The 22,554-nt window shown below is 41.8% G+C and overlaps 1 protein-coding gene across 1 annotated transcript in view; it reads left to right on the top strand.

Annotated features, from left to right (window-relative positions):
* LOC120558490 (inactive dipeptidyl peptidase 10) overlaps positions 1 to 22,505 on the top strand; it is a 31,117-nt gene extending 8,612 nt beyond the window's left edge. Inside the window, exons 5-25 of the mRNA XM_039799510.1 lie at positions 446 to 517; positions 6,680 to 6,732; positions 7,341 to 7,422; positions 7,898 to 8,018; positions 8,142 to 8,296; positions 10,454 to 10,551; positions 10,722 to 10,845; positions 11,228 to 11,269; positions 11,359 to 11,463; positions 12,098 to 12,112; positions 12,978 to 13,099; positions 16,450 to 16,568; positions 16,670 to 16,717; positions 16,999 to 17,097; positions 17,535 to 17,601; positions 19,930 to 20,124; positions 20,224 to 20,278; positions 20,391 to 20,490; positions 20,600 to 20,658; positions 20,864 to 20,936; positions 21,025 to 22,505. Coding sequence (XP_039655444.1) covers positions 446 to 517; positions 6,680 to 6,732; positions 7,341 to 7,422; positions 7,898 to 8,018; positions 8,142 to 8,296; positions 10,454 to 10,551; positions 10,722 to 10,845; positions 11,228 to 11,269; positions 11,359 to 11,463; positions 12,098 to 12,112; positions 12,978 to 13,099; positions 16,450 to 16,568; positions 16,670 to 16,717; positions 16,999 to 17,097; positions 17,535 to 17,601; positions 19,930 to 20,124; positions 20,224 to 20,278; positions 20,391 to 20,490; positions 20,600 to 20,658; positions 20,864 to 20,936; positions 21,025 to 21,242 — 2,022 coding nt within the window. The 3' untranslated portion in view covers positions 21,243 to 22,505. The remainder of the gene's footprint in view (positions 1 to 445; positions 518 to 6,679; positions 6,733 to 7,340; positions 7,423 to 7,897; positions 8,019 to 8,141; positions 8,297 to 10,453; positions 10,552 to 10,721; positions 10,846 to 11,227; positions 11,270 to 11,358; positions 11,464 to 12,097; positions 12,113 to 12,977; positions 13,100 to 16,449; positions 16,569 to 16,669; positions 16,718 to 16,998; positions 17,098 to 17,534; positions 17,602 to 19,929; positions 20,125 to 20,223; positions 20,279 to 20,390; positions 20,491 to 20,599; positions 20,659 to 20,863; positions 20,937 to 21,024) is intronic.
* The last annotated feature ends 49 nt before the right edge of the window (positions 22,506 to 22,554 follow it).

Below are 22,554 nucleotides of genomic sequence, written 5' to 3' on the forward strand. Positions count from 1 at the left end.
GGTTAAGCCATAAGCCAAATTGTGTAACGCCCTATTGTAATAAGAAGGATTTTGAATTCAGTCCTAAATTTAAGAGGAAGCCAGTGTTGTGAAGCCAGCGTCGGGGTGATATGAGAAAGCTGCAAAGTTTTAGTTTGTAAAAATGCAGCAGAATTTGTGCACTACTGTAGTAAAAGAAGTGATGACACTAAAGAATGGATGATTTGTTCCAGCTGGTGGAAAGATAAGTAGGGGTGTAGTTTGTTTCTTAATTGAAAATAACAGGACTATAGAACAGACCTAAGCTGTTTCTCAAGGTTCAGCCAACTTTGTGTTATGCCAGGAGGCCTAAGTGCTGATGTAAAATTTTAAATTATGAAGAAGACATGTGACAAGTGCTATACCTAAACACACTTTCTTTACTTTCTTGAGGATGCGTCTAATTTTTCTTTCCTTTTTCCTACAGGACCTGACCACTACTAAATTCCAAGTGTCTGCAGACAAGATGTTTGTCCTCTTGGCGTATAACATTCGACCGGTAAGTTTTCTCTGAATGCCAAGTTGACTCAGAGTTATTCCACAAAGCACCGTCAAGCTTTTTCCCTTCAGAAGACATTCAGGGTCATAACTAATCCACTAATATCAAAGACACGCTGTTACCACTCACACACCAGCAAAACAGCAGTGACATGCATTCTAATCAGCCCCGAAGAAACAACAAGGAGACAAGGAGCGAGAACATGAAGGAGGAGGTTGAGGACTTGTGTGTGTGATGTGTGTGTGTGTGTGTGTGTGTGTGTGTGTGTGTGTGTGTGTGTGTGTGTGTGTGTGTGTGTGTGTGTGTGTGTGTGTGTGTGTGTGTGTGTGTGTGTGTGTGTGTGTGTGCGTGCGTGCGTGCGTGTGTGTGTGTGTGCTGATTCTGCTACTGCAGCATACTTTAGCTCCAAAACGCTGCCCATCATATGACTGGGATAACATATGGGGAGTTGAATATTTATACTGGCTGATGGGGGAAGGTGCAGGGGGTTAGACTGAGTGATCAGAGTGATCAGATCGGGGGGAAGGGGAGATCAAGGAGATGGAGGAGTGAAGTTGGAGCTGCAGTAATGAAATCGCCCTGCTAGTTCGGTGGAGAATTTTAATGAGAAGCTGACAAGAATCACAATGGCAGGTGGTGGTTTCAGATAAGCGCTGGGGTGGGGTGGGAGGGGGACGACACACACACAAAACAGATCTCCTGCTCCCTTTACTTTAACACCACATAGCTCAGGTCCTCAAGCGGTCCGACTCTGTAAATACCCACACACCGTAAATAAATAGCTGAGTCTTTCCTCAAAGGGCAGGCAAGTTGTGTAATGTGCAAGTAATCAGCAATGGAAGAAAACAGAATTAGGAGGGAATGAAAGCCCTCAGCACATTTTCCCCACGTTTTCATTAAAAACCTGAAAACAGATTTTGCTGCTCTCTCGCACTCTCATTCATTCAGTCTCTTCTTTTTCCCTGGGTTCTCTGTAGAGATCTACGTTTGTGGGGGTGGAAATGGGGGAAGAATGTGGGAATGAGCCTGTTGCTGTGTTACAGCATTGGTCACAAACACAGTGCATCCATCCTAACTGCATTATTGAGTGGTTAACATCCGTTTAATCATTTTTTTTAAGATGTCTCTGTAGAGTAAGGGCTCAGATCTTCGTCCAATCTGTGGGTTGAGTTATACCATTAGCATATTGCCTTTGATGTCAGCAGGAATTGTGTACTCTCATCTGTAAGCTCAGTGTGTATTCACACTCTGCAGCTGGGCACGCCACCTGGAATCATTTGTATATTTAGAAATGGATATTGTTTGTATGTTTGTGTGAGTATGGTTGGCATTTTGCACGCATTGGGGCTATTCCTCCATTCTCCCTGTCTTTCTAGCGCCCTCCTTCTCTCTCGCGCTCCATCTTCCTCACTCTCACTCACTTTCTTCTGTCTATCCCTGTGGGGATTTGTGCTGACTGAAGCAGTTTGCGCCAGGCACCAGCTTTGCTGTTCGAAAAGTGAAGCGGCAGAGTGGCGGAGAACGAGTGAGAAAAACAGAGAGAGCAGCGGGGGAAGCCACTTGTGATGGAGGGAGGTGCTGAGAAAAATGGGATATGCACCATTTGCCTATAGATACACTGCCCAGTTGAAATCAATCAGAATGGTTATCAAAGTATGACAGAGATGCAGTAAGAAAGCTACAGTGAAGAGAACTGGATGAGCAGCATGTGGGTAAAGTTAAAAGGCTTCTCTGGATTTTGTATTAGCTCTGGAGGCTTTAGGGAGGGTTTTGTGCCTGGTGGGTGAAAATAAATGGATTTTGATAAGAGGGTATACATAGAAGTGAGTTGGGGATTTGGCCACATAGGAACAAGAGAAAGTAGATTTCCTACAGGAAAATGTCTTTCCTCAAAGCCTGTTTGAATTAAACCGGTTTGTGTGTAAGAGAAGAACACGAGAAAGAGGAAAGCGGAGACCTACACGTTTGTTTAAAGGGGTGATAGAATGATTATATAGGGTATTTCACACTGTTCCTTATGGTCTCCTAATGGGGTATGTAACATTGGTTGGGCTGAAAATGGCCTGGTTGATATTTTACTGGCCCTTATGCATCCCTGTGTTTTGGCCCTATTTGTAACAAGAGCTTTTCTTCCAAATATGGTATGGTCATGAATATTTAGATGAGCTGCGCGCTGATTGGTTGAGCGAATCCCCAATACACATACATTAGAGAAGCGACAGAATCTCATATTCCAGACACTGCAATGTTTCATTACCAAATTCACTTCTGAGACTTTTTTAAGCGAGAAATCAACTATATAAAGCTGAAATATGGGCCGTTTTACAAAAATTGATGGCTAATTGCATATTTGGTAAGACGTGTCGGACTTTAGGAGCTCCACACAGTCTGACGAGAAAGCGGCAGCATGCTGGGCTCCATACCCAGCGCAAAGTCACCCTTTGTGGATACTGCACTACGGGGCTCCGCGGCCAGCTGCCGGCATAACTATGATATATTTACAGTTTGAATTTCGTCATGCCACTTATATAACATCATTCCCCAATGTCTTATAAAGCTAACCGTTGTGTCCGATTTGATTTTAAGGCATTTTTACGGACGCGAGGCGTCTTTGTAGGACCAGCAGCTGCTTGCTATATGTCCCATTCATTACAATGGGGAAATACCGCAGCTAGCTAGCTACACTGTTGCCATAACTAAATTATATTTACAGTTTGAATTTAGATCGCAATTATATAACATCATTCCCCAATGTCTTATAAAGCTAACCGTTGTGTCCGATTTGATTTTAAGGCATTTTTATTGTGCGCGTGGCGTCTTTGTAGGACGAGCAGCTGCTTGCTATATGTCCCATTCATTACAATGGGGAAATACCGCAGCTAGCTAGCTACACTGTTGCCATAACTAAATTATATTTACAGTTTGAATTTTGTTCCCCCAATTATATAACATCATTCCCCAATGTATTATAAAGCTAACCGTTGTGTCCGATTTGATTTTAAGGCATTTTATGAACGTGGTCTTTGTAGGACGAGCAGCTGCTTGCTATATGTCCCATTCATTACAATGGGGAAATACCGCAGCTAGCTAGCTACACTTTTGCCATAACTAAATTATATTTACAGTTTGAATTTCGCCCGTCACTTATACAACATCATTCCCCAATGTCTTATAAAGCTAACCGTGGTGTCGGATTTGATTTTAAGGCATTTTTATGAACGCGCATGTCCTTTGTAGGACGAGCAGCTGCTAGCTATATGTCCCATTCATTACAATGGGGAAATATCGCAGCTTGCTCACTTTCGCATAACTAAAGTATATTTACAGTTTGAATTTCGTCACGGCATGAATATTACAGGTTCCTCAAGGTCTTACAAAGCTTAGCTAACACTTGTCCGATTTCGGATTTCAATTGAATGTATTTTTGTGAATGTCAGAGTTAGGAGGAGGCTAGCTAGCTCTCATTGATGGACTCCATCCCCACTGCGGGCTCTATCAATGAGACTTCGCGGACAAGGCGTTTATTTCCCGATTGTTTGTTTAAATAACTCAACACACATACCCATTATAAGATTAACTGGAACCTGCGGGCTGGCGGTAAAAGATTCGGGCGTAACAAGCTCGGCCACTCACGCGGTCAGGGCGGCTATGTAGCAACCCAGGCAGCACTAACACCGGCACTAAACTCCGACACACAGTCGGAGAAAATTTGCAAATAGCCATCCATTTTCGTTAAGCCGCCCATATTTGAGCTTTATATGGTTGATTTCTCGCGCAAAAAATTTCAGTTAAGTGAATTTTGGTAATGGAATAGCAGAGATCTGCGTGTGGCGTAGCTAGATTCACAACTACCTGATCTCAGGTCAGTTGTGTAGCCTATGTAAATGTTAGGCGTGACCGTTCTCTTAATACACACGGCATGGGCTGACAAAGGTTCCGGTTTTGGGAGGTTGACGTCAACTTCCAGCTTTGTTGGGATTCGCCCGTTTTCAGCGGCAGTTTCAAAATATGAGATTTTCATAGTAAAGGGGTGTCAATGGGATTTTGAGCTTCTATGTATGTCCTATTTACCCACCGAACTGTCGTTATTCAACTATGACAGGGTAAAATCGGTTTTGCATTCTATCACCCCTTTAAAGAGTGATGGCAAGATAGTTTAGAGGATATGGAGTTTTCTGGGATTGATGAGCGGAGGCAAACGGACCAGTACCTGCCAAGACAGTGCAGTTTGGGGACAAATAAGATGCCATCGGAGTCGTGTCTGCACTCTGCAGCATTCGCTGATGGGTGCTGGTATCAAAGGCAGCGCATTGTGGGGCTGCTAAGAAATGCTTGTGAGGCAGGAACAGTGTTGAGAAGGAAGGATGCTATTATCTCTGTATTGTGTGTCTTGCAGTATATCCCAATATCTGTGCTCATGCAAAAGGGTGTTGTAATCTTTATACATTCCCTTTGTCATGTTATCCAACACTATCTTCTAAATGTTTAATCTGTGTTTAATGCCCCCCACACCTGTTTTGGCATCATGGATTGGGCAGGGTGTGGGTAGTAAAGGGGGGGTGAGGAGCAGAGCAATCTGGAGGATTTACGATATGTTACTGGCAGCCACATTAGAATTCACTCTGCCTCTCCAAGACAGATGCTCTCACTCTCTCTGTCTGTTTATCACACACACACACACACACAATAACGTACAGTCTCTGCCACACGCTCCACCATGTTCAATCAAGAGCAGAATCTCTGGGTTCCTTAACAAATCATAAACAGCTGATTGAACGTGGTGCTCACAGCGATGCTGCCCCCCTCGGTCTCGAAGAGTGTTAATCAAGATCGGTCCCGATTGCGTGTCAAATACCTGTCAACTCTGGCTGCGCCTCGGGCCTCTTTGCATCCTTTCCTCCCTTCCTGTCTTTGTTTCTTTCTCTCTATCTCCCCCCTCACCTTTTCCTGTAGAGTTGGACCAACTCACCCCTTCCTCTTCCTGTCCTTGCAGTTATTTTCTGTTGAAACTGTAACAGCTGTTTTCCTGTACACGCCGTTGCCCCCTCATGTTCAGACTTTACACCGCAATCAGATTTCAATTTCATTGAGATAGCATTCGAATTTATTTCCCCTCCTTTATCCCTGCAGCTTTACTCCTGCGTCACTTCGTCCATGCATTTTCTAACAACACATACAATGTGGAGGAGAAATCCAATTCCCCCGCTAAATGTGCTGTATAGAGAATGTGACATTTCATTTCTTTAGGGAGTGTTTATCCATTAGGGTCCAGGCTTTCAGAGGCCAGTGAGCAAACAGCCTGCTTGCAGCCCCTTGCATGAGAAAAAAGGGAAAGAATACAAATCAATATATTACTGAGAATTCATCAGGTAATGCTGTGATCAATTGCAGTTAACACGCACACATGCACACATTCATTGATTCTGGTCGCTTAGTCTTCTTCAGCATGTTCATTTAATTATTCATCGAGCTGCTGATGCTTGTGTCAGGGTTGCGACAGAGTTGCCAGCCACAATAGAATCTCAGTGGGAAGGATATTAGCTGTAATGATGCTATTTAATAAGAAAGTCTGTCTTAGTTTCTGCGCTTTCCCTTCACATGTCATGTCTTTAACGTTGTCTCTTTAAGTCAGTCTTAAGGCTCCCCCGTGATCCAAATTTCTGTTATTTAGATGTGATCGCAATAATGATGTAATATGCATGAAATGGCTGCCAGCGGTTTAATGACTCAAATACATTAAGTGTAAAAGCTGTGATCAGCTCAGTAACAATCAAAGCAATGTTAAAATACTGCCTTGAAAATGACCACACATACACATACTTTGCTACTACTTCTTTTTTTAGGTAAAATGGTAACATGGAATAGTTAATAAACTATTATTAATAAACATAATTTCATTGAACATTTCATTATCAATTTATGTAGCATAATGCTGCTCTAATCTACTTGATGCGGTGCTTTGGGGAAATTAGAGAATGTTACCACAGCTTCCTGTTTCTTACCGCTTAATTGTAAGGTTGGCCTCAGCAGTGTCCTTCGTAACCTTTGTTTCATTTGCGTTTCTTTATACATGTGAACGAGCATGTGTGAGCACTGAAATATGTGTGTGTTTTCATCTAAATGCAGCACACCTGTGTGCATGATATCCTCTACCTCTTTCAGGTGTTCTCTCAGTCCTTCACAGCCTCCTATGCTTTCTACAATGTGGCTAATGGGTAGGTGGAATCATGAATGCTAATGCATGGGCTGCACTGGGCATGAGCGTCACCAATGCAAGCAGACCCGCGGATTGAAAAACGTCCCCCAGAGTGTGTCTCATCGAATCTGAGCCTCATGTTTCTGTCAGACATGCATTCATTCATCAGTGTTCTTTCCAGGTTCCATATCCCAACGTAAGGTGTATTCTGTACTTCAGATTTCACTGCCTGAGATTCATATTCAGCATTACTGTATATTAGTGGGGGGGACTCTGCGGAGGATCCCTGGAGCTTCTGAGGAATGGATCTGAAAAGGATTTCAGGAGGACCTGCAGAATTGATCATTGCCTGAGTATGCCTTGGAGGAAAATGTGTGCCTGTCCTTAGGAAGAAAATAAGTGCAGCTAGGAATATGGATAAAGAAATGTTGCACTCTTGCATGACCCAACTCCATTCTCTGTTTTGTTTCCCCCCTCTCTGCATCTTGCTCTTTTTTGTCCTCACAGTACAGTGTCTCTCTCAAGCAAAGCTCAAGGCCAGGGCATGGAGGGACCCCAGAGGGCTCTAAACAGGCCACTCATCCCTGAATGGAGAGGCTTATGTCTGAGTATTTGTGTGTGTTCCAGGGACCTGCTGGAGCTTAACCCTCCGGAGAGAGAGAAAGCAGCGCTACAATATGCTTCCTGGGGGCCTCAGGGGAGCCAGCTGGTAAGCCAGACTCATTATCTTGATCAATAGGTTGCTGTGTCTACTGAATCAGCCACACCCGTCAATACAATAAGGACATTTTCCTCAACCTTTACAATCCATAATAAAAAAAAAAACATTTGACATCATTTTCATAATGATAACATCAATGGTATCATGTCTTTGTCATTATGAGATGAACTCCATCTTAGAGGTTATTGCAGAGACTGTGTTGCTGTAATGGCGTTGTTTCACCCTCATAATATAATTTGTTTACCTTCACTGTAATGTAATTGGCTTTCGCTGCAATGTCGGCGCTCGTCTGCAGCATATTAACTGGCAAGTAAATATGCATTGGCTCTCAATTGTGTGTGCGTGTGTGCTGGCCGATGATTTATTCACTCTTGGACGGCATCGGGGCTCATTTTAGGCAGCCAGCGATGAAGCTTCCAACCGTACAGTCTTTGATAATGGACTGGCACTGTGTGCCTGTCAGGCCTATATGTTTGAAGGAGATATCTACTACAAGTCGAGTGTGACCAGCAAAGCCCTGCGTCTCACAACCACCAACCTGGAGCAGAATGTGGTGAACGGGCTGTCTGACTGGACTTATGAAGGTAGGACGTATTCCAGCTCTTTAGACCATAGAGTGGAAAATCTGCAAGCTGACCACAATAATCGTGAACAGCAGGTTTATGCTTTGAGTTTGATATAACAACGCACACTGTCTTTTAAAACAGAGGAAGTGCTCTTGACATATGTTGCCCACTGGTGGTCTATGGACGGGGCCCGGCTGGCGTACCTCACCATAAACAACTCTGCCACACCTGTGATGGAAATACCTCACTTCTTAGGGGGTCTCTACCCCTCCAATGTGCTCTTCCCCTACCCAAAGGTAAAAATGGATTGAAACAAGACTAAAGTCTACAGCCACACTGTACGGCTCTGTGAGACTGTAGTTTACATTCTGCTGTTTAGAATGTGTAATGTTTTCTATGGTGACTTTATTAGTTTAGCATGTTAACATCCCAAATTTGCTAAGTAACACTAAACATAATGGGAATGTCGTTTGTAGTTTTGCAGGTATTTGCAGGTAGAAATTTGAATTCTGACCTGATGATGGCACAGGATGAAAAACGAAGGGATCACCAAAGTTCTTATAATTCATCCTGAGGGGAACATGAATGTAGGTGCCAAATGTCATGGCATTACATCCAATAGTGGTAGAGACATTTCACTTAAACCTACAAGTCAACCTCATTGTGGAAAAGTCAGGGGACCCGCTTTGCCAGACCTTCCTCCACCGAGGCGCTGCGGAGGATGGTCTGGCGAGTCCACACAGCATTCTGGGATGGGAGTAAATTCGCATTTCTTTAAACCAATCTCAATCGTCTTGGACAGAGCTAAGCACCATACGGAGCAACGGCGCCTCTGCAAAATAGCCTCGTGAAGGAACTTGTTTTGGTGAAACGTGTACATTGTAGTCGTGCAACAGAAAACTCAGATTGGACAGATAGTCTAGCTAGCTGTCTGGATTTACACTGCAGAGATCTGAGGAGCAGTTAACCATAGTCCTCAGAAATCCACCAGAGTTTAAAATGCCAACACAAAGAAAGCACCAGGCAACGGATATCTGGCCTAAATGAGTGAAATCCGGCGGAATTTCCATCGGCAACGTAGCAGTCCCAGAAGTGAAAAGTGGAGGATATAGACTAGGGCACATGTGTCAAACTCAAGGCCCGCGGGCCAAATCTGGCCCCTTGCAGATTTAGATCTGGCCCGTATATCAATTTGGGTTCACAATAGATTTGGGCCCTCCTAGTTGTGCGCCAAACCAAGAACACAGGAAAGTGTTTTTTAAACTGCAATTACCTGACATTCAAAGCAGAATATGGCAGATTTGCCCACTCTAAGACTCAGAAATTCCCCCAGAAGGAACTCTTTTGATGACTTTTGTAGGGTTTCATGTCAACAAAAATGCGACAAAAAGCGTACAAAAATGTTGGTAAAAGCAACAAATTTACCAAAAGGTGGCAAATGTCTGACAGAGCCACAAAAACGTCGGCAAAAACAACACAAATTAGGAAAAAAGCTATCAAAATGTTAAAAAAAGTGACATGCAGTAATAAAAGCACGTCAATAAACTCTACATGTCCGGCGTTTGGTGTGATTCTCTTTTTCCAGTGTGGCCCTCTGGGAAAATGAGTTTGACACCCCTGGACTAGGCGATCATCAACGTCAATAGGATTCATCCTCTGGGCATCTTGTGCCAGTCCATCCAGTAGATGATGAGATATTTAGTCTCGCATTGCCAGACCTTACTCCACCGCGCTGTGGGTAAGGTCTGGCCCCTCCACACATACACTCCTGGATAGGAGAAAAATTGCTCTGGGTGGTTTGTATTTCTTTAAACCAACCACAATCGTCTTGGGCAGCGCTAGGCTCTGATCCTATACAAATATAGCTGGATACATGGTTACATGTAATTTGCTCTTACCAGTGGATCGCCGTGTGTATTTTGTCCGTAGGGAATCCTCACCAATTGGTCCCAAAATGTTGCAGTTAGAGAGTAAATTGCTCTAAACGTATTCTTTGTAAATCTTTATAACCATTCCCCGAAAGAACCAAACATGTCTGCCTTGTTAGCACGATCCAAAACTTTTCTTCAAAACTTGCCATTTTTTACATGTAGCTTGCTAGCTTGAAGGTTGTTGTTTCCCAAAATGAACAGTTTTGCAAGGAGAGGAACATCCAGTTGAACATCCGGCGGTGCTACGAGTTATTTAACTCAAAAACTCAAAAACTTTGACATGCTGGTGGAGCTAGGGGTAAAGTTCAGGAGATCACCAAAGTTAATAGAATTCATTTTCAAGGTGCTATGGATATCTACACCAAATTTCATGGCAAATCATCAAACAGTTGTCGAGACTTTACAGTCTAAACCAAAACGGTGGACCGACAGACTGGCATTGCCTGCTGCGTGCCTAAAAAGATTTGCCAAAACATACACTTTAGTTTATTTGATCATGTTTGTCTTTTTGTTGTGTCACAGGCTGGCTCAAGTATCCCATCAGTCAGTCTGTTTGTGGTGAATCTGTACGGTCCAGCTCACACTCTGGAGATGATGCCTCCTGACTCCCTCAGGGCCAGGTACATCTTTGTGAATGTAAAAAAAGAAAAAAAGACTTTAGACACCACCTGTCAGATATTATTACTCATGTCCAAATTCCTCTCCCTTCCGCTGATTCTTCTTTATTCTATCTCTTTGCACCACTTTCCATCGCTTTCCCCGTGTATCATTTTCTGCATCGCCTCTTCAGAGACAGCTACATCTCCATGGTGACTTGGATCAGCAGCACCCGCCTCGCAGTTCGTTGGCTGAACCGTGCCCAGAACCAATCAGTGCTGTGCGTGTGCGAGGCTACCACAGGGGCGTGCTCAGAGGTAGGTCAGTCATCAGTAGTTAGACTTTAGTAATCCACAAACGGCCTCCGCTGCAATATACTGCTTTAATAGAATTTTTGCTTCTTTTATGCTGTGTTGGGAGTTAGGATTGATTTACATAAGCTCTCAAACGTTGACTGGCTGGATTAAAATTTAAGGTCATTTGCTGCATGAGAAGAATTCCCAGTGATGTACTACAGTATTTTTTGGCTTGTTCCCTCTTTGTAAATCCTCACGGATGTCAGTTACACATTGCCAATGTTGTAGGATTTCTATATTTAATAATTAATAAACATAATAAGCTTTATTTAGACAACACTATTAGCATTGTAAATGGTGTAACTAATACACTTCTCCATATTGTGTGATTCTTAACCAACAGAAACACAAAATGGCCATGGACATAATGCAAAACCAACGGCAGGTATGTATTGTTCATGTTTCATAAAGTTCTATTACACCTGTTTATATCACTACTGTCTTTGTATTTGACTCAGTATTTTTCTTCATCAGGACGTGCCATTGTTTTCAGCAGACGGCTCCGTGTTTTATACAATTCTGCCAGCAAAACAGGGCGCTCGTGGAGAGTTTCACCACATCGCCGGTCTTTCAGCCCAGGTCAGTTTTGAGGGCAGTTAACTTTTACTCCCTCAAGTCATCCTTGAATACTTTCTGACAAAATTGGTCGTTACCATTTCAACAGGGGTCACATACTGTAAAACAGTGTGATTGCAGATCTCAGCAGCACAGACCTTTAAAGTCTGGTTGGCATTCAATCTCCTCCTTGTCCTCCTCCTCCTCTCTTATTGTTGAAGCAATTTGTTTGCATTTGTTTTCCCCCTAATTACTCAAACACTCACTTTATCTAGTCATTTCATTCATTAATAATCTCATTTCCTTTTGCCCTTTATAATATGGAAGGAAAACAGTTCAGTTCTTTTCAATTTAGCAATTTATTCATCCCCAGCGGGGCAATTAAAAATGTTTAATGATGCTTTTTTTTTTGTTAAAGAAACATATACATGTACAAACTGGAATGACATTGTGTTTCTTTTTTAAGTGAATTTGACATTAAAAAGGGCATTATGTTTAATAATTGTTGGGTAGTGAAGTCTTACACCTTTGGGCTCAAGCAAACCATTAGTGGCTTTGGATCAAATCCATAATTGTTCCTTCTGTGTCTTGCTAACATTAGTCCCACTGTCACAATAACCAATAATTAAAAAGAGCTGTTCTTGAACTCTCTCTGTAGCCACCAGTGCCTTCAGTTGGTTTAACTTTATGAACCTATTTTGAATCCCCCCTTCCTCTGAAACATCTATTTTTATGTTGGTTTTAATTGTTTTTCTTTTTTTTTTTTTTTTGTAACAACAACCTGCTATCTCTGCCTCCCTTCCTACATTTCTCAGGTATATGGGAGCTGGAAGCTACAACTAAACAGGCGGAATATGTGAGATCCAACATTTGAATCAAACCTTGAAGCGCTCGCTGAAAACTAAAATAAATAAAGCAAAAAAAAAAATAAAATAAAATGATCATCTCTTGTTGTAAGCTGACGTGTCGGCTACTAAAGAGCAAATCCCTTTGTTAGGTCAGACTTCGGGTGAATGGTACACATACAATTGTCTATCTAAAAATAACTAAAAGGGCCAATTTTAAATGTAGCAAATTATTTTGGTTAAAAGGCCAAAGGAAACGGCTTTAACCCTGACTTTGCTTGTGGCAATGCTTTGCCACTGAAGAGGCTAAAGTATTACTTACACTTGAACAGAGAAGATTATCACTTAAATCTGTCTTCATCCTGCTGGGGGCAGAAACTCCTCATGAACCGATTGACTGAGGTGTGAGCATCACAGCGAATCAAGGAAAGTCAATTGTAGATGAAGTTGTTTGCAGAACCAAAGCCCATGGGTTGATACTGCTCGTTGCCTCCACACAAGTCATTCTGTCTTACAGTACTCACATTCATATAGATAGAAATGATGCTTTAATGCACATCAGCTTCACAATTGATTTAATTCCATCACTAATGGTGCTTTACAAATTAAATGGAATTTTATTAACATGCTGAAGTATGTAAATCTGTGTATTCTTGTCATGAATAATAAAAATCTAGAATAATTATGATGAAGTTAAAATACCCAAAGGTGATCTGCAGTTCTTCAGTAGTGTTGAGTAACTTGCTGTGTGTTTTTCTCATCATCAGCTATTTCCTGAGTGCAGAAGAATCCAGACAAAGCAGACACCTTTACAGGTAAACACGCTTCCCTGTGAAAGGACAGATTCTGTACAAAGCTGTAAGACACAATATTGACATTATCCTGAAGATAAAATGCCCTGTGGACTGGTCACTTCTGATTTTCTTATTTGTTATGTAATTTTTGAGAGCTGCTTTTTCATGCAGTCCAACTTTATTCTAAATATGTATAATATCTGTGTTATGGCTAGCTGATATCGGGTGATGACTCAGAAATGATGTAGGGAGACCTCAGAGATGACGACCAGTCCGAAGAGTACAAATCAAGTGCAGCTTTATTTAAACAGTGAACAAACTTTCATGACACTGGGACAACCATGAGCATACAGACACGTCTGCCCAAGGATGAACCACATGTACATCATAGTGAATACCTTTTAAACTCTTTTTGTGCTTACACAGCATGAGACATCTATTTCAGCACACAAGTTTTACTCTTAAACTACACCTTTTATGGCCGATGCTCCTAATAGATTCCCACATTCCTGGCTCCGATTCCTCTGTGTGAAAGTTGTACCCAAACTCATAATAGATTCTACACATTCTTGTGTGTGAAGGTTGTCCCCAGACTAACCTTCTTGTGTAGTACCCTACATACAAGATATAAAATACATTTGAAACATGTAGGCTGAAATATCCAATCTATCACTAGCAAGTAGCCAGGTTTCTGTGGTGCTTTGAGCTAAATGCTAACATCAGCATGCACCAACATGCTCACAATGACAATGCTAATATTCTGATATGTAGCAGTTTTCTTTTTGTATGTAGCAGGTATAATATACAACCTTGAACAAAGTTAGTTTAGCGTGTTAGCATGCTAACATTTGATAATTAGCACTAAACACAAAGTACAGCTGAGGCTGATGGGAATGCCATTAGTTTCACAGGTATTTGCTCAAGGTCACCACAAAGTAATCAACAAATTGAAAATAAATGACCCGATGGTGGCGCTAGATGAAAATGAAATGACAGAGAAAGTTATTACAGTTCATCCTGATGGGGAAATTAATGTCTGAACCAAAACCATTTATGGCAATATATCCAGTAGTTGTCAAGACATTTCACTCAAAACCACAAGGGGCTTCACAAAAGTCATTAAGATTCATTGTCTGGTAACCATGTTCGTAGAAAATGTGTGCCAATCTATCTATTGAGATACTTCCGTGGATTAGTCGTCAGGGTTCATCCTCTGGGAACGATGGATATCTGTACCAAATTCCATGTCAATCCATCAATTAGTTGTTGAGATATTTAAAGGTCCCATGGCATGAAAATTTCACTTTATGAGGTTTTTTAATATTAATATGAGTTCCCCCAGCCTGCCTATGGTTCCCCTAGTGGCTAGAAATGGTGATAGGTGGGTATCCTGCTCTGCCTTTGAGAAAATGAAAGCTCAGATGGGTCGATCTGGAATCTTCTCCTTATGAGGTCATAAGGAGCAAGGTTACCTCCTCTTTCTCTGCTTTGCCCACCCAAAGAATTTGGCCCACCCATGAGAGAGACATCATGGCTTTCAAACAAGCAAAGTGGCAGTTGGTTAAGGCCACACCCCCACTCTCCACCTTGAGCCCCCCCTCTCTCCTCCTCAATAAAGCTCAACAGTCCCGCCCACAGTGGGTTCCGGAAGTAAAAATACATTGCAATTTCTCCATTGACAAATTGGAGTATAAGCCATAAAATCGTAACCGTCGATGATAGACTTAAAACCAGCATGCCGACGTGACTACGCGATTGTATATGCCCATATAGATGCCAAAAATCATGGGGCACCAACCTTGTTTTGAGATAAACGTCTTTTATTCGCCATGTCTTGTATAAGTACTTCATTACCCACAATCCTGAACAATCCCACAATCCCACATTGATGCCTCTGATTGGTGGAACTCATGCTGGTGAGGAGGGGGAGCTGCCTGCTACGATCTGTCACGAGGATTTACACTGCACGAATCACTATCTGTTCCACGCTTCTGCCGTTAGCCTCTGCCGGGAAGCTAACGTTAGTTTAGCTAACAGCTAATTTGGCTAACTGCTAGCTGACAGCTTGTTTCAGTCTAAAATTAACATAAACTCAAACTTCACACTGGGAAAGCAGACTACAGCTGACGTAACAGCCGTTATATATTTTAACGGTTATATTCAGGTTTTATTTTGAGGGTCTTTTAAAGTTATTACATGCTGTCTCAGCTAGTGGTTAGCCGAATTAGCTGTTAGCTAATCTAACGTAGCTTCCTTTATTCAGTGGTGCGCAGTGGTTTATGGGATGAGTAGTTCCTTCGCTCTGAAATGACGATATGTACACAGTCTTGTACCTTTGACTTTTTGGGGATTTTCTGTTTGTTTGTTTTTTTACTCAAAATCATACGTTGTATGCTTATGAGTCACGTACCGTCTGGTTAGCCTAAGGCATGGTCTAAAACTCTTTATATACAGATGTGTCCAGACGTCAATGGGAGAAATGAATGGGAAATTTACTTCCGGAACCCAAGGTCTCTCAGAGGAGGGGCCGGACTGTTGAGCTCTATAGCCACAGACACAGAAATGGCTCATACTAAGGAAAGCTCATTGTGGAACTGGCTCTAGTGGCTGTAATTCTGCACTAAGGCTGAATTTCAGGAAAGAGACTTCAGATACAGTATTAGGGGCCACTAAGGTCTATATAAAAGCATCCAAAGAGCACCATGTCATGGGACCTTTAAATTGGACCAAAGTGGCGGACTAACCAACGTGTCCATCCCTGGAGCCACACTGCCAGCATGGCTAAACAAGAAAATTCAGAAGAGGAAGAGTACACTAATGTGTTGACATGTGAATCTTTATTCTTGTGTGCTGTAGATGCTCGAGGCCATTATGACACATTTATAACAGAAAAAAACACAAAAACCTTCTCAGGGAACGGGGATCCTCTGCGCTGAGACTTATGGTCCCCTCTGTGATGAACACACTTGTCTGTTCCCTCATCAACCTCCTAGGTTTCATATCTTTTTATTAGCTTACATAGCTTTGGGCTCCAGGAGATAGCACAATATCACGCAGGAGGGACAGGGGCTTGTTTAAACTTGGTCTGTGATTCATCCTGTATGAAATTTGTAAGCAACGGAGTGGAGAGGGTCATTTAGAGACTTGACACCGCCTAACAGAGCAATCTGTATAATGGCTTTTATCTCTAGCCTTATTGAACTCCATTTGTTTCTTAAAAGTCAACTGCTGGAACAGTTTGTCTGAAGACACTGACACTTTGCCTTAATACCTTAGCAATTAATTGAACCTCTCCTGGAGCAAATCAAACAGCTTTAGACTGTCTTATTCTTCTAATGTGTGGTCAATAACCCTTTTCTCTTTTTTCCAAGTGTGGACCTGGATGGAGTGTTTCAGCGCCAGTGCATCTCCTGTAACCTCATAGATGGATGTCGCTTCTTTAAAGCTCAATTTAGCCCCAATAAAACCCACTTCACCCTCTACTGTCTAGGTAAATGACATATGAATACACACACGGGCAGGGAATATGCTTTCGAGCTTCACGCTGCAGTCAGTTGGTTTAAAAATATTTCCTTTTGAAAAATCCCCCAGGCCCAGGAATCCCTAAAGTGACAGTTCACAGTACAAAGGACCCCTACAGTGAGTGTTACATGTGCATACATGTTTGACTAATGGTACTGTATAATCACACTCATGCACAGGCACACACACAGGCTTCTTTTCAGTTTCCACGCAATGTCCTGCAGAGGGCAGTACATTAAAGCACACCAGAATGTATAACCACACTGCCCTCTGTCTGTGGCTCTCGGTTAGAGCTGTTAACATGGAGATGATAAGGATTTGGCAATCAGATGGCCTATTGTGTCTGTTTTGATGTTTAGGATTAATAATCTGACACGGTGGTGTTTTATCTCCTGTAGGATACGTCGTCTTGGAGGATAACAGCCCTCTGTCTAAAGCTCTGGAGGACAAGAGGCTCCCTGAGACTCTGTTTAGGACACTCCCAGCAGACAACCATGGTACAACAAACAAAACCATTGGCTATATTTGACATTGTTTGACATTTAGGAAATTGGCCACACAAATACAAGCATTCACAGATCACCTTGAGAGCCTTCCTCAAGTAGTCAGACTATATTAAGAAGCACCGGCTGCAAGAATTTCAGTCTCGAAGGGACAAATATAGTTAAGTACCAACCAATTTCTCTATTTGGTGATGAGGTAATTAGTGTGAGTCATGCCTGTCCTGAGGGACCAGCCAATTATTCTTTCAGAGTGTGGATATGCATGTTTGTTCATGTTTTGTTCAAATTAAGGAATACATCGTTTTTTTTTATAGATCATTAGTATGTGCTTCAGAGGTTCAGATGTATTTCAGGTAGAGGCTCTAAATGTAGCAGCAATCCTAACATGCCTATTGCCAGTTTACCTTGTTCAACCCGTTTGCTTTCTTTAGATGTACACCTGAAGCTATCTCTACCGCAGGGTTACGAGGCCAACCTGCACCCTCTCCTCATCATTGTGTAAGTGTCTCTGAAGAAGCTAATACTCCTTTAACACCAAGGGCTCAATTTATGTACGCATTTACACATTTGTCTACACATTTGTCTACATATTTACAATTCTCAATACACTTTCAAATCTGAATAAACATTACCAAATTTGATTTGGCGCACACCGATTCTTAATGCACATTTGCAGATTCCTGTACAATTTCACAAATCTCAGTACGCATTTGGAGATTCTTTTACACGTTTACAAATCTGATTACGCACGGATTGAGATATAGTTGCACAACTCTCCACACATTTGCAAATAGTTTTGCTACAATAATGGCCCCATAGAGAAGCCTGCTGTCATAGCTTCCTTCTGGCTGCATTACACTCCCAAAATCATAAAAATGGTGCACAATTTTTAATAGTCTATCCTCTTTTTTTATTTATTTTTGTTTAACCAGGCAAGTCATGGGCGCCAGGATAGCTCAGTCGGTAGAGCGGGCGCCCATATATAGAGGTTCACTCCTCGACGCAGCGGGCCGGGGTTCAACTCCGACCTGCGGCCCTTTGCTGCAGGTCATTCCCCCTTTCTCTCCCCTTTTATGTCTTCAGCTGTCCTGTCAAATAAAGGCCTAAAAATGCCCAAAAATATATTTAAAAAATAAATAAAAACAGGCAAGTCATTAAGAACAAATTCTTATTTACAATGGCAAAAGGCAAAGCCTCTTCGGGGGGGCTATAATATAAGAGAAATGTCAAAAGTTAAAAAGACAGCAGCACACATCCAAACATTTCTAACACATTCATGCATACTTACATACAATCATGACAAAGATTACATGTGACAAGAAACATGACATAAATGACATACAGTCTAGCACACAAGCATCGGGCAATACAACAACAAAGCAAGCGTAGCAAACACAAGCAGTGAGACTAACAAGCGAAGCAAAAAAGCAGCAGCAAAAGAACAAAAACATGCATCGGACAAAAATACAAAACAAACACGCAAAGCAAAAGAGCACCTTGAAGGCATTTATGGTTGAAGAGGGATTTTGTTTGCACGTACAAGAAAAGAACGCATGTTTGTGTAAAGAATGGGAAAAAACAGCCTGAGGGAGAAAAAAACTGCTTACTATTTCACCTCCCCACACCTAGGCATATTGCAGCATAACGGGCTGCAGTTGTTATATTGTCTTTTTGGAAAATTATTAAAATGTCAGATGCAAACCCCCGAATTTTACAGTGAAAAAAGGGGGTTTCAGATGATCCAAAAAGCACTTTGTTTAAAGACTACTTGGGCTTTAAAGGTACCACAAAACAAAACAGGCCCACTCTTAAAAACCTGAGCAATTTTGTACTATTACTTATGGAATCCATGTTATGGAACTATTTTAATTTAAATGAACCCTTCTATACAGTACAGTTAGCTTTTTGTGTCTTAAAGTGATGGTTCGGAGTAATTTCACCCTAGGGTCCTTTGCACCATGATCTCGAGCCAAACACCCCACTAATAATGCCCGAAATGATACCAAACGTCTACAGTAGTACAAATAGGTTATGCACTCATAAAACGATGGATTGTAAAATTTGTAAGTACACCAGAAGTTTAGGTAAATAACACTTGCCTGCTGGCTTCTGCTCTCTGCTGCTGCTGCTGCTGCTGTTACTACCGGGCAGTAAGAGTGCTTAGGGACATCTACAAATTACAACACCGAAAAGAGATGCAACAAAAATATTTATTTATTTAATGATTAAATAAGGTAATGTCTCCAAACTTACCTCAATTATTATTTGTCTCCTGCTAGTTATACTACAGTACTTACTTTAAAAAATAAGTTAAATTAAAAAATATTTTTGTTGCATCTCTTTTCGGTGTTGTAATTTGTAGATGTCCCTAAGCACTCGTCTTACAGCAGCAACAACAACAGCAGAGAGCAGAAGCCAGCAGGCAAGTGTTATTTACATAACCTTCTGGTGTACTTACAAACTTTACAATCCATCGTTTTATGAGAGCATAACCTATATATACTAGTGTAGACCTTTGGTATCATTTCGGGCATTATTAGTGGGGTAATGTTAAGAGACACTTCGGATCCATTAGCCTCTGCGCTAAGCTATTCAGCTGATAACACTACTCTACGCTAACTCTCCCAATGTTAGACCCAGGTGAAAAAAGCTTCTGGGGGGGTGTTTGGCTCGAGGTCATGGTGCAAAGGACCCTAGGGTGAAATTACTCCGAACCATCACTTTAAGAGTCACCTGTTGCGCAACCTATGACCCCCCTAGCCTTTTTTTCCACTCTTCCACACCCACCAACTGACACCTTGCTGACCCTGTCTGTCTGTCGCTCAGGGATGGTGTTCCTGGCTGTCAGTCGGTGACAGAGGAATTTGCTCTCGACTGGCCTCAGGTCCTCTCGGGCACACACAATGTGGCTTTGGCATGGGTGGACGGCAGGAGTGGGGTTGGCCGTGGACAGAAGACCACCACTGTGGATCCACGCAAGCTTGGCTCAGTTAGAGTCAGAGATTATCTGGGAGTTGTCGAGTCAGTGCCGTTATGCAACAACATAGAGCTTTATGATTGACATGTAAAAATGATGCCTCTGAATTGGTTAACTGACAGGATTTCATGATATTTCCGCAGGTTGTTGATGCAACTGCCTTATATTGACGATCGTCGGATGGTCCTCTATGGCAAGGTTACAGCATTTTTTTTTTTTCCAGATTTAGAAACTCAATACTCCTATAGAAGTCAATAAAGCTATTGCATGCTTTGCGTTAATTGTAGCACTTTTCTGTTTCTCCTTCCAGGCATTTGGAGGTTATTTAACTCTCAAGATGTTAGCTGCAACAGATAAACTCTTTCAATGCGCAGCCACTATGGCACCGGTAACTGACTTCAGGCTTTATAGTGAGTTTAAATCATGTCATCAACCATTCAAACATTAAGCTTGTAGAAATTGTGATGGAACAGCGACACAGTTCATGTATTTGAGTAATTGTTATTCCACTTTTGTCAGGTGCTGCATTCTCAGAGAGGTATCTAGGCCTTCCAGCAAAGGAGGAGCACGCTTACTCTGTGAGGCTGTGGATATACACTTAGTTACAGTTTTATTGCCCAAAGCTAATGCAGTTTAACAGTTTCAACAAAAACTGAACATGTAAACTTTCCTGAAGGTGGGATTTATTGCAAGGCTGTTGTGTTAGACTGCATTAGTTAGCTAAGTTAAATTAGCTAAGTGTACGTAATAAAACACTCATATTGTGATGGTATATCTTTTCAGACTACCTCTTTGCTGGAGGAGGTTAACAAGCTGAAAGATGAGAATTTCCTTATTCTACACGGAACTGCAGATGGTAAGATTTTGTTCAATTTCATACTGAGTTTAAGGGTTAATGTTTGCGTTTATTTCTACATCTCTGATTTGTATGTGTTTGGCCAAAGCGAGGGTACACTTCCACCACACCGCTGAGCTCCTGAGCCGACTGGTGAGGGTGGAAGCCAACTACTCACTGCAGCTGTACCCAGACGAGGGCCACATTCTGAGAGAGCCACGCAGCATCCAGCACTTCCAGCGGACAGTGGTGAACTACCTCCAAGGCTGCTTGAAGCACAGCAACCTCCTAGATCCTGAAGAGGATCCCGAGGAAGAAGATGATTGAGCCAAGACCCCCTTTTCCATCCTTGTGGAAGGACCATCTTTGGACTGTGTGCCATTTTATGCATTAACTTGGGTCGGATTACTAGGCACAAGAGCACAGGAGTGGGGACCAAACACATCAGATCACCTCCTACAAATTCTGGAAAAATTGATGTACTGTAAACCATGTTGCACACAATTATTTCTGCTGTTATACTGTATGTTTTGAGGCCCTGCTTTTTTTTTTTTTTTTACAAAAGTCACTCGAGATGTTGTGGACTAGAAGGCATACTGAGTTTGCCAAAAGTTTACAAAGATTTTAAAACGTGCATGTCGTAATGGCTGCATGATGTGGATTAGTTTACATTGTAGTTTCTGTGTTACGCAGACCTAAATCCCACCCATCAACGTTAAAAGTGTGAAATCTTCCAACGGCTGGGTACACATTGGAAGACTTAAAAAAATCCTTATCACAGGACTACAGGATCCCAGAGTTGAGATGGCGCCGCATATGGCGACTCGGTGTGTTTGTGCATGTTGCTTTAATGTGACTTGCACATACGATACCAAGACACATCCCTTGTGTGTGTGTAAACATACTTGGCAATAAAGCTTTTCTGATTCTGATTGTGATTCAGATTTATGCAGATTCCAGTTATACAAAATTAAACAATATGGACGGTTCTAAAACATTAGATTTTAATCCTAAACTCTAAAATAACTAAAGATAAATAAGTCTGCTGACTGACGTGGGCAGACTCCAAGATCTTTAAGATGTCATTGTAAAATCAGAATCATTTTTTGGTCTTTTTACACAGTGTGTTCCCGGCTAAAATAAAGTTAAATGAAGCATATGGATCATTCTAAATGTGCCACATACATTTAGATGACTTTATCCAGTGGTTTTATTTGCATTACTTGCATTATATGATTACGAATGAGTATGCAACTTTACACCACAAGCTCTGATTCTAGGGTGATTGCAAGAACGTCCATGTAGGTCTGTCTATTTACTGTTTGTGTAAGTACAGTATGTTTCTGTTTTGGTACATCTTGGCATTTTGAACATTTCTTGTGTATTATGTTTGGACAAACTGTTGAGCCTTACCTTACAGTCCACACAGTTAGTGGACAGTGGGCTTGAGCATCAAACTATCAACCAAACCGTACTGGTAAACTGCATGCAGTTGGTTTGAAACTGAATGCCCTTGACTCTACACAACCGGCTACTCCTTTTTGCCAACAGTCCTTGACAATAAAGTTTGAACTTCTTGTTTTACAGCAACAATCTAGTTTGTTTCCTTCACTTATCATCTTGGCTGTCTAACATACCC

This window comes from Perca fluviatilis, chromosome 5 (assembly GCF_010015445.1).
Source record: "Perca fluviatilis chromosome 5, GENO_Pfluv_1.0, whole genome shotgun sequence".
Classification (NCBI taxonomy): domain Eukaryota; kingdom Metazoa; phylum Chordata; class Actinopteri; order Perciformes; family Percidae; genus Perca; species Perca fluviatilis.